The sequence below is a fragment of the Solea senegalensis genome, linkage group LG1, assembly GCF_019176455.1.
Source record: "Solea senegalensis isolate Sse05_10M linkage group LG1, IFAPA_SoseM_1, whole genome shotgun sequence".
NCBI classification, from domain to species: Eukaryota; Metazoa; Chordata; class Actinopteri; order Pleuronectiformes; family Soleidae; genus Solea; species Solea senegalensis.
Genome location: NC_058021.1, coordinates 39,406,479 through 39,423,692, shown reverse-complemented (window position 1 = coordinate 39,423,692; position 17,214 = coordinate 39,406,479). Strand labels below are relative to the sequence as shown.

Genomic DNA, 17,214 nt, shown 5'->3' with positions numbered 1-17,214 from the left:
AACCCATCAAGTGTTACATCATAGAATAAACATAAATAAACCAATATATCTGTGGAATGTAACTACATGAGCAATTTTAAGGCAGAAAAAAAATGTGTGTATGAGTTCTGCAACGTTTTCAGCGTAAGTCTCTTGAATGCTCCCTGTTTGTCTCTGCTATTCCTTGATAACTTCAGGGATTACCTGGCTCCTGCCTGACACTTTGGACATTGGGATCGATGGCTACCAGGTTGTTGGCCCGGTTCGTGAGCAGGACTCGACCGCCGGTGTCCGGTGCGACACGTACCGCAGTTCGGGGGATACACCGGTTGTATTGGACCGCGTCCAGGAAGACTCTGACTGTAAATAACAATGCGATTCATTTTAACTTCGGGAATGTTATTGTTTTTCTGATAATCAGTATGCTGTCTTATATCGGTATTTCTAATAACCGCTATATTCTAAGCAAAAGTTTATCTTATGGTTACAATCATGTTAAAGATCCAGGAGTGTGTTGCCCTCAGGATGCTATGTGGATAAGTGAAATTAGTGCTGCAAAGTGATGTCTCTATTGATATATTATATATATTATACAAATACCTTGTATAATATACTATTGTTAATATTTTTCATTGTTCAACTTTTTAATTTTCACATAAAGAAGCAAAGAAAAACCTGTAGGAATTCATTGTGCATGAGATATATCCTTATAAGAAAGTGGACTGGAGATAAATGTTATGAAAGCATATAATGATCTATTTTACATGCCCATGCCTCTACAAGGATGATTATGTATTATTTTAATGTAATGATTGCTATGCAAATGACTAAAAAAAATAGCTTTTAATATTAAATATTACTTTTTAATAACTATAACTTTTTTATTTGTAGCTGTAGTAGTTCTATTCATAATGTATGGGTTTAAGCCCCGGTTGGAACAATGGTCTTTTTGCATGGAGTTTGCATGTTCTCCCCGTGTGTGTGTGGGTTTTCCCTGGGTTCTCTGACTTCCTCCCATAGTCCAAAAACATGCAAACATGCAATGGTTGTGTGTCTCTATATGTGGCCCTGCGATGGACTGGCAAACTGTCCAGGGTGTACCCGCCTATCGCCCTATGTCCGCAGGGACTGGCACAGCACCCCCCGCGACCCTCATGTGGAAGATAAAGCTGTCTTTCAAATTACGGACTTGAGATGTTTTGCACAAGAATTCCTCTGTGCCTGTTCATGCACAAATGGCGAATAAACATCTTGGATCTTAGATAATATGAGGCCTTAAAATCCCTTTAAACCTTACTCCGTTGTGGCCAAATTCTGCCTCAGCTCTATGACATGAATCATAGATTTCCTTTAATGATCTTCAAAGAGTGATTTATTATGTTTTTCCCCTGATGGTTGTAACAAAGTGTTTGTGTATGTGCTTCAGCCAAAACATGATTGCAAGGCATCAGGGTGTTAAATTGCTGTCAATGAGTCCTCATCTTGTTAGTTACTGCCTAACAATAGGAGATTTAAAAAGCATCTCTCCAAACTAGGGCTGCTAACATTTATTTTCATAATCGATCTCTCGACGATGTCCTCGACCTCAAAATGATTACATTTACAAATATCACCCAAAATTATTGATAATTATTAAAAATGTTTATGTATTAATTGATTGCTTATTTGTGTTTCTTTCATCCCATTCTTTTAACAGTTTTTTTTTGTGAGGGATTTATTTATTTTTGTCTTTGTTTTTAGATTTTCTGTAACAGCCTCTCTGTTTGTGTCTCAGGCACACAATCATAATTTAACACCCAGGAAACACTAAAACTTGACACCTGTCTCCTGCTTTCCTATGCATAGGGTGGAAGATCGGCGTTCCTCCTGGGAATCCCGGTTCTCTCCTGCCTTGGGTATGAAGCTTATCACTGGGTGCAGAGGTCAGCCGTGCTCCATGCTGCAGGAAAAGGTAGATTGAAATTAGGATTTGAGCATTATCGTAAAAAACAAACAAACAAATGTTGTCTCGTTTTGGTTCATCTGTGCATTTGGGTGTTGCGGGCAGAGCTAGAAAATGGCAAAGAAAAGCAGCAAACATAGAGATTTATCCTTTTAATCGAACAATAATATTTAGCTGCAAATCTGGAAGCAAATTTTAGCTTTATGATTCCTGACGGTATCTTCTTTATATGAAGTGATCACTGTAAAAGTGGAATCTGTTGCCTGTCCCCAACTGTTTTGGTGTCCTGATGCACAACAACTATCCTCCATCTTAATTGTTTTTATGAAAACAGCCAGTGAAGAGACAAATTGCCTGGTTAATATGACAAAAGTATTCCATTACACCAGCAGGGACTGTAATGACATATTCAAATACATGTACCGTACTTTAATGTGGAGCTGGCTCTATTACAGCTTCCACACTTCCTGGAACACTTTCCTCAACATTTTGAAGTGTTTCTATGGGAATTTGTGTTCATTTATTCTGTAGAGCATTATTGAGGTCGATGGGGTTGAGTTAACTGTGCAGGCCGGTCAAATTCTTCCACACCAAACTCATCAAATGTCTTGTTTTGTGCACTGGGACACAGTCATGTTGGAATAGAAAAGGGCCTTCCTCTAACTGTTGGCATTGTTGGTATGCTGCAGTGGGGCCTTGCCCAAAGCCTGATTGAATTTTAGGTGTTTTAAATTCAGAGTTTAGGAAGCTGATACCAGAACCAAAACACACAGATGTGGTTTTAGGGTAATGAAAGGTAATTGTGTGAAATTGTATGTGACATAATATTTGTTTCAAATAATAAAAAAAACCTGTCAAACTGCTACTGTCTGCTGTTTTCTGGGCTTTGTGTCTGTGCAGAGGACGTCCTGGAGCAGGCTGATTACCTGTACAGCTGCGCAGAGACGGAGAAACTCTACCAGCTGCTGCTGCAGCACAAGGACAGGTGAGGAGATGTCACTCTGAGCCACCAGGGGGCACCAAAGTAAAACATTTCAAACATGCAGTGCGTCAGAACTATCAGAGGTGGACAACACACTACAACAGTGTCTACATGCACGGTCACTTCCTGGTTTTTAGTACTTTTCTTATTTTAGGCCATGTATTCAGGACTAACAACTAAAACTACAGGAAGACTATGTGACCGTTTACGATCGATATCGGGAGCTTTTAATTGCCAAAGTGAATTTACAAAGTCTATGTCATTTCCAGAGGTGGAAAGTAATGAATTACATTTACTCACGTTATTGCAATTCAGCGGGATTTTTTTGTGTACTTGTACTTTTTAAAATGTGTAATTATACTTTTACTTAAGTATGTTTTTTGGAAGTACTGTACCTCACTACGTTTTAAATCACATCCGTTTCTGAGTAAGAAAATGTTGACATGAATTACAAAATAATAATTCACACCGGAAACTTTGGCAGTGAATGTTGAGGACAGGTGAAAGGTCCCATAGTGAGTGAGAAAGTTAAAGCAGTTGTGACCTTTGACCCATTTTGACAGATACATTATGTGTTTACATATGTTAAAGATTTGCCTTATAAATAAATACAATTCAAGTAACTTTTACTCTGAGTACATTTTTCCACCTCTGGTCGCTTGCGTGGTCACACACAGTCTGTCTGTGCACTCGTGTCCGTCCAGTGACGATGCAGAGTTCCTGTGGAGGCTCGCCCGGGCGTCTCGCGACCTCTCCCTCCTGCCCAACATGGACGCCAAGCAGAAGAAGCAGCTGATGTTCGAGGCCTTTGAATATGCGACGAGAGCGCTGGAGAGAGATGACAAGTGTTTTGCGGCACACAAAGTAAGTCAGTCTTTCAAGGGAACATATGTAAGACACGTGTTAATGTATTAAATCATAAAGTGACCCTGATCTGTCATTAGATATATTATCACCTTACAGGAACTTTAACCTTGTTTTGTTTTTTTTTAAATCTAACACAGTGGTACGCCATCTGTCTCAGCGACATCGGGGATTACGAGGGGATCAAGGTAAAGATCGGAAACTCGTACGTCATCAGGGAACATCTAGAGGTGAGAGGACTCTTACATTTCTTTTTGTTCTATCATAATTATGACACCCTCAATTGAAACATATTTCCTTTCCCCAGAAAGCCATCGAGCTCAATCCTAAAGACGCCACTTCCTTACACATCCTGGGTTTCTGGTGAGACTTCTTTTCTGTTTGTTTGTTTTTTACTTAAGTTGTAGACAACCAAGTCAGTGTAAGATATGACGTAGATGGGCGACTTTGAGGCTGTAAAGCAATTTCCTCCTCAGAGTTTCTTCTTAACTCTAATAGAGTTTGAAGGAAGTGACTCTGGCAGCAGTAAAGACTCCTCAGAACAATTGGGGTCAGCAAAAGATTTACTATACTTTACTTTGAAGAATGAAAAGAGAATCATATGAAGAGTAACTATAAAAAACAAATCACCTTCATCTCCAAGCATCATCAAGATTTTTGGATTGTATTTTACATTTATATCCGATACTCGATCCAGTTAGTTTGACTAATATCGGACGATTCCCATCCCTACTTTTCAGATAGTTAACAAATAGGTGGGAAAAAAATACACTACAGAGTAGTTTTTTTTTCTCGTTGCTCCACACTTGTTCAAAAATCCCAGGTTATTTCACGCTCATTTTGTAAACGAGGCTCGAGAGATCCATGTGTCTCTGAGCAAACGCTCTAGATCAGTGATGGTTGTCAGAATATAGAGGGGTTTAAAATAAAGTATTTCACTCCATTAACAAACAAATAAATACATTAAATCTGCTTTCAAGGTGGCATGTTTGCTACAGTGACCACTCATCTTGAAACTTTGCTTCTTGTCTCGTCTTACTCCTGCAGGTGCTTCGCTTTTGCCGAGCTGCCGTGGTATCAGCGCAAGGTCGCAGCCGCCCTGTTCTCATCACCGCCTGTGTCCACGTACGAGGAGGTGAGATCCCCCATCTCACTCGTCACAGAGCTGACAAAGCTCACTGGTTTTAATCCGGCGCTGTTTTTGTTTAGGTTTGTGGAGTCGTTCATATCACTCTTCATCTCTGTGTCTCTTTCAGGCATTGGAGTTCTTCCTGAAAGCTGAAGCAGGTAAAACGCTGCACACCCTGAAACTCAGCGAGGCAGTAAGTGATGTTTTCTGTGGCTCTGAGTCTTAGAAAAAGTCAAATAAAATAATAAACTATGTGTGTGTGTATGTATATATATCTATATATAGATAGATAGATAGATATAGATATATATATATATATATATACATACACATATACACACACATATAAAATCGGATTCAATTTGTGAATTTTTAAAAACAAAATAAAATAAAAACGGTCTATTTTGTGACTTTTGCATAATTATCTTTACTCACTAAACACATTTTGTAAAAGCCTGAAGGTATGACCTATAAACCCCCAGGATGTCCATATAAGGAGTTGTGTATTATTCCCACGGCAATTAACCAAGAGTGGAACTGTGACGCCATTAACTCCCTTTGATTCTTCTTAGTCGATCCCGACTTCTACAGTAAGAACCTGCTAATGCTGGGAAAGACCTACATGTCCATGAACGACAAGCCGAGAGCAGCGCTGTGGTTAACCAAGGCCAAAGATTACCCCGCTCACACACTGGAGGACAAAGAGGTGCGTGCGGTGCTCGGCGTTTAAACACATAAACACGAGGAAGATGTTGAAACTCCCCTGGGGATATTGGTACACGTGAGATGCTGATGTGAACATAAACGGCTGCTTTACTGTACATGTTGTTTCCCGTGCAGGTGCATAAAGAAGCTGTGGATCTCCTCAAGAAACTGGGATGAACTCGCGCCCACGACGCCGTCCAAGACTCGAAGAATGAATTAATACATAAAGCAGAACAGTGAGTGATCAAGCGTCCAAACATCCAACCACTGTATTATATATATATTTTAGGATAAACTTGAGATATTTTAAGGAAGAAATGTTCTGTTACTAGACCTTGTGTTTTGACAATTAAAGCACAAGTAGATAGTTCATCCGGTTCAATGTGAATTGGGAAGTTCTGTTTATACTGGTTATTCTTTACATTAAATTAATCCATTATTTTGTGCATTAAAGAGTTAAATCTGCCTTATATTCGAGGTATTTCTCTAAACCAAAGGAAAAGTGTATCTTTAACTGAACTGTGCCTGCAGGTTTATTATTAAACAATCATCTCTCGGTCGGTCTCTCTTCTTTGAACTATATGATTACAGTTGACTGAACAACTGTGGGGGGAAATAAATCATTCTTAGAATGTCAGGAGAAAAAAAAATGTTCCCCAAATCTCAAAATGATGTTTTAAATCATCGTTGACGTACACAAACGAGACATTTGAGAAATCTTCATATTTAAGAAGCTGATAAATCAGAGTGACAGTAGCTTAGCGGAAGAGCAAGTTGCCTTTCAACTGGAATGCTATGGGTTCAATTCCCAGCTTTGCTATTCTATGTCCTTGGGCAAGAATTGAATTATTAAAAAAAAAAACACACCATTTCAATCAATTATCAAATTAGAGGATACTGAATTATCGATTAATTGTTTGTGAGCCATAAATAAAAATTTCGTACTGTACTGTTACTGTACATTAAAGTGACTATAGTCTAAGGTTGAGAACTTAAAGGTCCAGAAGTTCCAGATACGATGAAAAAGGCAAAACAAAGGTGATATAACTTAAAACCTGAATCAAACAGGGAAAGAGGTATTGAGTCATCACTAGTTCTCAGTTGCAAAGAACACACAACCGTCAAACAAACAAATCATCTGCAGATCAACGGCTGTCACATCACTTTTTTTGTAAATATTAACAAGACAAAGGACCCAATGTCTCTATTTTACATCAGTGATTCTTGACACTTCTTATAATTGAATAACTTTATTCATTTTGCCTAGTTATGCACTTTTAAATTCATATGTGCTGCTTATTGGAGCGGTGCTTTTGTATTTTCTTATGCAATGCCACTACATCTAATACACATGTAAAATCTAAAAGCTGGTTGTTCATGTAAGTGTTTTTAAATTCAATTTGTGGGTTTCTTTCCCAAGCAATTAGCTGTAACCCATGTTAACCCATCACCTTTCCAAAATGACACTACCACAGCGCCACTATGTGGTCGCATTGTCTAATATTGCAGCACATTCTTACTCTATTTGCGTTTCAGCTGCAGCAGAAGATGAAAGATAACAATCTACAGCAGTGGAATCTGATCCAGACAGTGGCTGTAAATGTGAAGCAGCTGTAAAAGTGATTCGATTTGTTTATTAAATTTGTTTTAACCCAAACGCAATCAGAACAAATAAAGATGATCCAGAGCACAGTGTCGTATAGTTCCTTCAGAACGGGGAAAAAATACAGAAATAAAACAAGGCAAACGGAGATGGCAGACTACACCATTGGCAAGTGCGGAAACACAAACAGACAGACGGACACACAGACCCACTAAAAACAATAATAAATCACTCACTCATCCCATCACACAAGAAACACAAAGCCAGCACATAGAGGGGGTTTAATTCAGGTATTTATTTGTATCTCATAAATCCATCTCTCTTCATTTAAAATGGGGTGAAAGCAGATTAAAAATGAATCTTCTATACACATCCTCTCCAGTAAAGGGGCATTCTGTACAGTGTAGGTGGTGTTTACAGTGTGTATCTACACGCGATATGTTACAGTGTGGACGCGTTTCAGGCGGCCTCAGCCGGAGCCGGCACAGTTACAAGTTACCCGCTGTTCTATCGTCACTGTGACGCCATCATCCATCAGCTCTGATCTGTGAGGGAGGTTCACCGGCTCAGGTGACGCGTGGCTGCGGCCAAGGCCGCCTGAAACGTCCCATCTATTTCTGATAAGAACAAAGGCATCACAGATTTCCATCAATGGAGCGGCAGCTCTGTGTAATTAATTATATTTAAGTCATTAATTTACTTTTCATCATCTTTATACAATGAATATTCACATACAGTTGATTTTCTTTGATTAGAGGCGTCTGTTCAAAAGGAAGCACAAAGCTACGGTGTGTGTGTGTGTTTTTTTTTCATAATTATCTTAAAAGTCGGCTCCTCTTGCTACAGTAAATGTTTGTCCTCGCCGTCGTTCCCTCCGCGCGTTACACACGTGACTGATTACTTCACGGCTCACAAGCTCCTCCCACAAAAAGGCCTAACGCAGCGTGCCGCTGGAGGATAAAAAACAAAAAAAAGCAATCTGGCACTGCTCAAGCAGTTTTCTTTTTTTTTCTGTCCTACATTCAAATCACTGATTGAAAGAATGAGTCGTCATACAAAAACAGTCGAAGTGGACATTTTGTGGAACAAAGGGCGTGTCCGTACAGGAAGGATGTGCGGAAACGGAAAAACACACAATGAACTCTGACGCAGAGCGACGTCAGATTTGCCTCCACACGCGCGCACACACACACACACATTATCTTATCTGTGGCACATTTGCGTCGTTTTCATGATTTCACAAACACTGACATTCAAGGGCATTTACTGCCATGATAATGACATTTTTCTTTTTTGCAATTAAGCTCAGAGTGATTAGTTTATAATCTGAGAAGCTGACAACAGCTCACTTAAGTACATGGAAAGATGTAGTGAAAGCAGGACATTCATCTGAATGAAGGGATGAGACGAGACGGCCCAGTGTCACAGGTTTTCAAAGGCATTTTTTCATTTTATGTTAAGGGGTTAAACTGTCTGTCGGGCTATTTGAACAAGTGTTGTTGAAGATTTAAATGTTGTCAAATGAGCGAGAATGGAGACACTGGCAGATTCCATGGAGCCACAGAATCTGGGTTGCGTTTTTTTGTATTATATTTTATTTTGTTTTGATGAGGTGACGATTTTTCAAAAAGCTTGATGTGTTTAGTGTCAACTTGTCTCATTGTTGCGAGGGTCTTTAGTCCAGCGTCTCAGGCTTTAACTCCACGGTCGTCACACTTAACTTCAGTTTGTACATTTTCCTTTTTGATTTGTGTCTTAATCCAAACAGGACGATCCAATAATGCTTCATGTGTCCATAATTGCTGAGGGTTATTCTCTTCTTCGTCCTCCTCTTATCTGTCCACCCTGAACACTCTGCCTTTTAGGCAATCAATGTTTTTGTTTAAAAAACAACAACAAAAAACTTAATAAAGAGACGATTTAGAGCGATCCAGGCTAAAATGTCTCTGTGTGTGATGGTAGGCATCTCATCTTCCAAGGCAGCCATGCAAGCACGCAAAAAAAAAAAAGTGTAATCATTTATTTAATCACTATGGATCCAAAAAGGACTAAAGTAATTCAGGCACCAGACCCCAGTCCTACTCTTACCATTTAAAAGCTCTATAGAACTAGAGCTTTAAAAGTAGAATATGCTTCTACTATAAAATCCTCTCAAAAACACTTTCAGTCTGTTTTAAAAAGCCGGTCAGCAGTGGGGAAGGAAATAAAAAAAAAAAAATATTCATGACCTCTGACGAGCAAACAAATGCTGAAATTGTTGCATATTTCATGATGGGGTTTCATGTACATATATATATATATATATATATATATATATATACATACATACATACATACATACATGTATATGTATATGTATATATATATATATACACACATGTATATGTATATGTGTGTATATATATATATATATATATATATATATATATACATACATACATTATATATTTATATATATACACACACACACACATATATATGTACATACATATACATATATATATGGCTGTGGATCAGAGCTGCAGCAGAAATGCTGCAAAATTAAGATTTTGGTTTAAAATGAGAAAATAGCTTATATACATTGGTGGTTTTCTTGTGCAATATGTTTTGTTTTTTTTCCGAGTTTGTTTTTACTTGAATGGATAAACTGCGATGGGGAGACAGGGGAGGGTAAAACACAGAGGCTCCGCCCTCTATTCTTGGCCAAATCCTTCTGTTTCCTCGATGGCAAAGAGCAGCTTCTCTTTCAGCTGATCAAAGCTTTTGTAGGGAGGCAAGTCCAGACGGTTAAAACTAAAAACAAAAAAAGAAAGACCAAGATGGATGAACAAAGATTAGTGACAAGAAAAACAAGAAAACCACCAGTACTGGTTATTAATGGTGATCCCCTTGTCCTGATTACATATTAACAGCTTCCGACATTAAAGCTGTAGTGTGTAACTTTTTTGTCATTTTTAAGCTTCACACCATTCTCTGTTTCGTGGTACAGCTGTGTTTTGTTTTTGTGTCTGGGGTGACACGACTGATGGGTTTTCCACCATCTCTAAAGGCCCTGGTATACGTCCGTGCACAGCATGACGGGCAATGAACGAACCAGCTGACACCCCGGCTCCTCTGCCCGACGGGCCTTTCAGCTGTGAACCCGGACATGTTTGAGGGAGCTGCAGCATTGGTTCTCTCTCCTTGGTAGTAATGCATCCAATTCCCTGTGTCCAGACGATGGTGGAGTGGGATACTACAGGGTATACCAGGGTCCGCGATATGCAACGCGCACTTCGGTGGCACACCAGGGTCTTAACGGCTAAACTAGTGAGACAGCGGCTATCTTTAGGTTAAGGAATTGTCCCCAGTTCTCCAAAACATTGAAGTATTATTTTTTGAAAGATAAGTTGTCCTTTCAGGAAGCTCTGCAGGCTAAGCTGAGGCGTGGGGGAGCGACACAAGCAAAGTTTTGGTGACAGAAGTTACACACTGGAGCTTTAACAATGGCTGCTGTGATGCACCTTGGGACTGAGATGAGAACATGTTGACAAAACTAATGGAGAATTTGCTGTTTCTACCTGTGTCCAACTCCATCAGTCCTTATTTACTTTATTATTTTTTTGTGTAAATCCACATTCATCGCCATAATCGACGACAATCTGGGCAAGACTCACCACGTGTGGCTCCGAGGAAGCCACGTGTCCTTCCCCACCTTCTCAATGCAGAACTTCTGTGGCCCGTTACTTCCTGCAGAGCAAACGAAGGGTACGAGGGTTGAGAAGACGGAACAAAAATATACACTGATCAGCCACAAGATTAAAAATTAACATATAATGTTTCAACTAACATCAAAACTGGTTTCATCAGTATGTGTATATTTACATATTTTTTGGTCGGTATTTAATTCTCTCAGAGGTGATTCATATGTCGTGACTCACAGAGAAAAGCAATATTGTGCTAATAAAGTGAGACGGCTGCAAATGGGTTGAAGTCTGTCTGAAAACCTCAACGTTTCAGAAGTGGTTTCTATTGCTAAACAAAAACCCTGTATATTCAGCAGTCATGGGTACATGAGAGGTGAGGGTGGAACAGGATCACCTCACATGGCGCCTGCTTTCTTTTGGTAACTACGCAAAGACAGAAATTCCTCCCTGGAGCTTTGAGTACAATATGGAATTTCACTGAACAATTCTCATCAAGTACAGCCACAACATTTTAAACATACTGGTTTTACAAAAAAAGTGTTATGTTACAGCTGAATTTCCCCCACTTCACTCTTCACCTCCAAGAGTGTTGCTGTTGAACCTATGAAACCTTCAGTTAACATCAAAACTCAATACATGTTTAGTTTGTCCATTGTGGCCTCCATAAAGCTGACTCAGCTCCTGAAAGGCTCATTCGGGGGTTATGAAAAAAACAACCAGGTGAAAACAAAGTAAATCTAATGATTTTATCTTCAATTTTTCTCACGCTGGACCTTTAATTTGAGCAGCTTCAGGACAGTTTACAGCAAGTCGAGATTTCATAAGAATCTTGGCAAAAAATGTTCATTGGCAGCTCTGTGAGGATGTGGAAGAGACTGATCAGGATACTGATGGGCATATGTTTCCTTTTCTAGGATCAAGACAGGTTTTCATAACCAGGAAGTCAAATTATTGACCAAAAGATCTAAAGCAGCAGAAAAACCACAAAGCAGAAGCTGGAGGAGGTCTGGAATAAAAATCATCAAATATCTATCAACATGATGAAGAGAGGAGAGAAAACAGGGAGCAGCTCATGAGTCAAAGCCATGCATCATCTACAAATATGGATCTTGTTATGTTCTTGCTATAGTTGAAGTTATACGGGAGTCGGGCTCATATTCAGTCAGAAACATCAAAACGCATTTCATCAAGCTGCAGGACAATGACCAGAACAGCCAAAAGACTTCTTCTCAGAGGGAGCAGGTGAAGTCTGACAGCAGCTACTGAATGCAGGGGAGTTTACAACAAATATTACATACCACTATATAGTTTGCCTTCATGTATCTGTGAAGTATCTTCTGAATCCTAACCTCTGAAGTAAATCTGCTCAGATTAAATCTGGGTCTTTTTCTCTTTGATGTAGTTTTCCACTGATGTATTTCTCACAGAATGTGTTCAGATGCTCAAAAGCCCATGTTAACTGGTGTGTTTGTTACTGACCCATGAGTTCAGCGAAGCCCCCCAGGGGAAGTCTGCAGGTTCCAGTGACAAACTGCATGAGCCGCAGCCGCACCTCGTTGTCTACTTCTTTCACCAGCTGCAGGGGAGGAAGGGATGACAAACATCAAAACCGAGATGCCACCACTGACCTCGACAAACTGTCAACACTGAGATACACTAGGAAATAGATTAACCTAAATGGCTTTGGAATATGGAAACAAAGTGTGTGTATGTGAGTGAGTGAGTGAGTGTATCCGTTACCTATTTAGGTCCTTTTTTGGGTCGTCATGGAAACCAAAGCCTCATTTCTGAGAAACTAGTTATGTTTACGGCTAAGATTTGAATTGTGGTTAGGTTAAGGTTAGGCATTTACTGGTTAATGTTAAGGTCAGGGACAACGTTTTGTTCAGAATGTCCACTTGAATTACAATCAATAAGGTACCAAGGTAACGACATCGTGGCAGGCAACTCAAATCGTCACCAGTTGTGCATCAGGATGCCATGACACTGAAGTTTGAACCCCTAAAACTTGAAACCGGCACTGGAGGAGCTTCACCAGCCAGAATGACCAAAATGAGTCACGTGCAATCCGGAGCGAAGGTCTGTACCTGCCAGAACCAGATGATCTGTTTGCTGTTCCTCGTGTAGTGACGATACACTGTGTTCCTCTGCCAGTCCTGAAGGTCTACCTCCTGCATGCCACACAGCATCACCTGGATCACACACACAAACACCCACACATAGATGATAAGCAGCAAAAAGGGAACACAAACAGAGACAGAACCATTCATAGAGGAATGTACACAACTCCTACTGTTGGGTGTTGTAACTAACTCATCTACCATCCTCATACCAGTCTCATCTAAAATTAAAGCACTTTCAGACGTTTTTAACATTTAATAGTTGGTGGCTCTAGAGCTCTATGTTCATATAAACCTAACCAAACTGAAGCACAGCCAGAGGACATCACTGGGGGAAAAAAGCAAGTTCAACAAAAATATGTGGGAAATAGAAGTGATGAAAATATGACACTTCTGCTTTATTCAGCTGTTTTATAAGTTATATCAAACAATTCCGACAATTTTGCAAAATAACTGCAGCTATCCCAAAACCTTGCACTCAGTTGATTTATTAATTTTGACAGACCTTTTCTGAGGTAAAGTTTGACCCATTTTGATTTATTGATATTGATAATTAGCTGTCTTTCCTTTCACACTCTGTTTTACACAGATCACGAGGTGTGCTATGTCTCACTCTGTTAGCGAGACATTAATGTGAACTGATGTGACATCAAACCCAGACAGAACACAACTACAGTTTGTTCTGGACCTCGGATGTAAACACCAAGACTTTTCTTGAAAATATATCCTAGTTTTTTTACATTTATAGCAGCTGCCAATTTAGCTTCCTATGTGTTTTTATGCTAACTGACAGATATCTGGGGTAATTACAGTACTGCTCACCTCCAGCTCCTTTTCATCAAAGTACTGGAGCCACTGCAGTGGAACCACCTCATTGAACCCATCCAGAAAAGCTTTGGTCTGACCTTCAACCCCACGAGAGAACCTCCACTCTGCCATCAGACTGCAAAAATGTACATCATAAATAGCTGTTTAAAATGTGATTTATACTTGGTTGCACAACACTTCACATCAAGCCACGTTTTATGTATTTCAGACTTATCAAAGTGGTACTGGACTGGGAAAATGTCATGATTCGATTGTATTTTGATATTTTGGTGCTGATTAGCTTTGTATTGTGATTCTTATAGTGTTATTATTGTTTTCCATTTGCTGAGACATTAACCCACTAGTCATACTTCCAAAATCAATGCATGTCAGTCTGTCATTATGACATTTTTAAACCCTGAATGAGACAGTGGTGCATAACATGCACAACTGGATGTCTTTTAACTGCTCTATTTAGCTATTTAACTTGCTAATAAAATGAATAGAGTCAAGCCAAGTAGAAAATAAAGTGTTTTTTAGCTTTGCCTCTTAGTGCTATGAGAAAAGAAGAAAATAAATGCTATTAAATAAGCAGAGCCTCTCAGAAAATTACACAGCTCAAATGTGAGCCTTCAAATTAACATTCTTAAAATTAAGCTTTTTTTAAAACCGTGGATTTCTTAATTATAAAAAACATTGATACCAATGGATCGACTATCAAAACAGTTGGGAAATTAATTTAGTGATAGATAATTAATCAATTACTCGTTGTAGGAGGATAGTGGCTGGTTAGTATAGAGACGACCTGTCAGAAAAGATTTTATGTGAATACGTCAAGCGGCAATAATTAAAAGTATCGAGCAACAGAGTATAAATCAAGATTTACAAAGAATAATATTCAAAGTCAACATGTATATTCTGACAGAAAGGGCGGTTTGATTGAACCTGATATATTCCTCCTTGTTCTCCTCGGTGACGAGGACATTAGTGCCATCAGGTTTGAGGTCGTGGGAGGTGATCTTTCCCAGGATCTCCATGTCCACTGAGAAATACATCTCTAGGCCACACTCTTCAATGTTGTTGTCCCTGAGGAGATATGAGGTCATGTCACTATCACTGAATGATAGGAGGATGAACAGCTCATTGGTGCAAAAAATAATTACCACTGTGAGTAATGCATCTGCTCTGGAGATTCAACTTGCTTTCTTTGGCTGAACTGTGGCTGCATTAGGTTTTATCTGCAGGGAACCAAGTCTCTTTTTCTTTTATCCTTCTGAGTAACTGGAACTTGTAAGCTGCCTCATTTGTAGTCTGTCTACATCCCAAATCTCTGCTTCATTACTCCAAATATTTGCTCAGTATTAAATGTTTTGTACTTTATTTACTTAATCATGTCACACTCTTTCTTTAAAGCAAAGCTTTAAAGAAAACTGACATGTTTTGATATTCCACACAGGACTGTATGTCTGCTGACAGTGGTGGATGGATCCCAACTCTGCTGCTCTTTTTGTGGTTTCCTCTTTCTTTTCTTTGTCCAGTTGAATGTGTTTGATCTTGAGTGTGTTTGATCATGGATGTTTTACTTAGTGATATACAGTAGAGATGGTCATTTTTGGCAACAGATTGGTTTCCGTGATCCAGGCCAAAGAGAATGACACATAGTTTAGATCTTTTTACCCAGACTTCACAATGATTTAACTTTTGAGCAGATTAAGCTATGACTGTTTCATCACAATTTACATCGATCTAAATGCATCAGACCAAACGAATGTCCATAAAAGAGTGTGTTCAAACAGGTTAGGTGTGAGTACACCCAATGACAATAGTTCAACAAGAACCAGGGATCTCTCTGGATAATCTAATTAAAAATCCACAAACTGGCCCTTTAATCAAAGGCTCCACTTAGACTTAAGCCACATCAAAACAAATAAAATGGCATTTGCATGTCATCACTGAAGCTACAACTTCTTTGTGGACTTCTAAGATGTTAATTTTCCAAACCAAGTGAAGTAATTATAAACAAACACTGAAGCTTCATGAAAAACTACCTGATCCATATAAGCGAGTTGTAAAACTCTGGGTCAATAGACTCAAGATCTTTGAGGATGAGCTTCTTGTTCAGCATGCGTTTGTAGAACGGCAAGGAAAAGCCTGTGTCAATGAACTTTCCATGGAAAAGTGCCTGCAGACATAAAAATGAGACCAAAATTATGTTTTGCTGCGCTGGACAATGTGAAAATAAAAACACAAACAGATGTGTCCTAAAGAGTAGGAGTAAAATGTCAGCTTTAACAAATGCTTCTGCTTTGACATATGTCAACAACTTCTGGTCATTTTAATTATTCTGTTTGGATGCAGGTGGTCAGTGCATCTACTTGCCATTGCAATGAAGCGACCTATGAAGCAAAAGTACGAAAGGTGGTCAGGGTTGATGGCCGAGGCCGGGTTGATCTGCAGACAGTAGTTGCTCTTGCCAGCGTACTCAAACAGACAGTACATGGGGTTCAACACTTCGTGGGACAACAAGAAGAACCACTCTCTGAAAAGTGAGGCATGTGACAGAGAGACAGAGATGCAGGCATGGATTAAAAATAGGATAAAACAAGAGAGGAGGTGGGGAGAAGGTGCATATGATCAGATTATACTTCCAAAATGCTAGTTTGGACAAAATAAAACAACATTTTTATTTGCATAGTCTCATATACCTAGCCAAACCGCCATAATCGAGACCCTCCTCGCCTCTGAAGATGACGTACAGTCTCCTCCTCAAGTCGTAAGGCTTGAGTGCCATAATCTACATAAACAGAGAACACACATCAACAAGTGGCACAATGGTTCCATTCATGTAGGCTGTGACGCGTCACTGCACTTAATATGTGTTAAACTGCAACAACTAAGTGATTAAATGATCCTCTTACTTGCTGGAAAGAGTCTTCGAACAATGTCTGTCTGGAGACGGTGATCTTCACATGACTTGGGAGAGCATTGGACTGTATAGTAACGAGGGGAGGGTGATGTATATTAATGTACAGTATCGACAAAATTAGAATTTAAAAGCGTGACAGCAAGAAACCAAATGATTTGTGCAGAGAAACAACATACCTGGCACAAGTAGCGAAAATGGGCTAGCTTCCATCGAAAGCTGCGCTCATAAGCAATCTGGGGGCCTTTGGTGCTGGAAAAAAAAAAGGATTCAATGTTTAAATATATAGGGTACAAGCTGACATATGCTCTGGGGAATTCTTCTTTTTTTTTATCATATAATGGTAAAAATGTGGTGCATATGGAACATACTCTGGTATGTTTCAATGAAGTGTACATTGAGCAAACTCTCCACTTTTTCTGAGAGGATGTAATGATTTTCCAGAACATTAAACACCACTTAACATACAATCTT

The 17,214-nt window shown here is 39.3% G+C and overlaps 2 protein-coding genes across 3 annotated transcripts in view; one reads left to right on the top strand and one right to left on the bottom strand.

Annotated features, from left to right (window-relative positions):
- The first annotated feature begins 14 nt into the window (after window positions 1-14).
- Window positions 15-6,157, top strand: rmdn1 (regulator of microtubule dynamics 1). The gene is made up of 10 exons (XM_044027248.1): window positions 15-341; window positions 1,825-1,930; window positions 2,822-2,906; window positions 3,608-3,767; window positions 3,908-3,997; window positions 4,075-4,130; window positions 4,815-4,902; window positions 5,024-5,054; window positions 5,469-5,602; window positions 5,737-6,157. The coding sequence occupies exons 1-10, from the start codon at window positions 219-221 to the stop codon at window positions 5,776-5,778; spliced, it is 915 nt and encodes a 304-aa protein (XP_043883183.1). The 5' UTR covers window positions 15-218; the 3' UTR covers window positions 5,779-6,157.
- A 3,594-nt stretch (window positions 6,158-9,751) lies between these two features.
- Window positions 9,752-17,214, bottom strand: part of LOC122774697 (NEDD4-like E3 ubiquitin-protein ligase WWP1) — a 29,914-nt gene continuing 22,451 nt past the window's right edge. For both annotated transcript variants that reach the window (XM_044034183.1, XM_044034175.1), the window contains exons 15-25: window positions 16,920-16,992; window positions 16,736-16,807; window positions 16,523-16,611; window positions 16,197-16,356; window positions 15,866-15,999; window positions 14,763-14,903; window positions 13,833-13,953; window positions 12,978-13,082; window positions 12,370-12,466; window positions 10,861-10,933; window positions 9,752-9,997 (exon numbers count right to left, since the gene is read on the bottom strand). In XM_044034183.1, the coding sequence (XP_043890118.1) occupies window positions 9,898-9,997; window positions 10,861-10,933; window positions 12,370-12,466; window positions 12,978-13,082; window positions 13,833-13,953; window positions 14,763-14,903; window positions 15,866-15,999; window positions 16,197-16,356; window positions 16,523-16,611; window positions 16,736-16,807; window positions 16,920-16,992 (1,165 nt within the window). In that variant the 3' untranslated portion in view covers window positions 9,752-9,897. The remainder of the gene's footprint in view (window positions 9,998-10,860; window positions 10,934-12,369; window positions 12,467-12,977; window positions 13,083-13,832; window positions 13,954-14,762; window positions 14,904-15,865; window positions 16,000-16,196; window positions 16,357-16,522; window positions 16,612-16,735; window positions 16,808-16,919; window positions 16,993-17,214) is intronic.

Bases quoted from the DNA above. Each gene is read 5' to 3' on its own strand.
- rmdn1 (XM_044027248.1), top strand. From the start codon at position 219: ATGGCTACCAGGTTGTTGGCCCGGTTCGTGAGCAGGACTCGACCGCCG. The intron at 3,768-3,907 runs GTAAGTCAGTCT...AATCTAACACAG, and splicing joins AGTGTTTTGCGGCACACAAA to TGGTACGCCATCTGTCTCAG. The intron at 4,131-4,814 runs GTGAGACTTCTT...TTACTCCTGCAG, and splicing joins TTACACATCCTGGGTTTCTG to GTGCTTCGCTTTTGCCGAGC.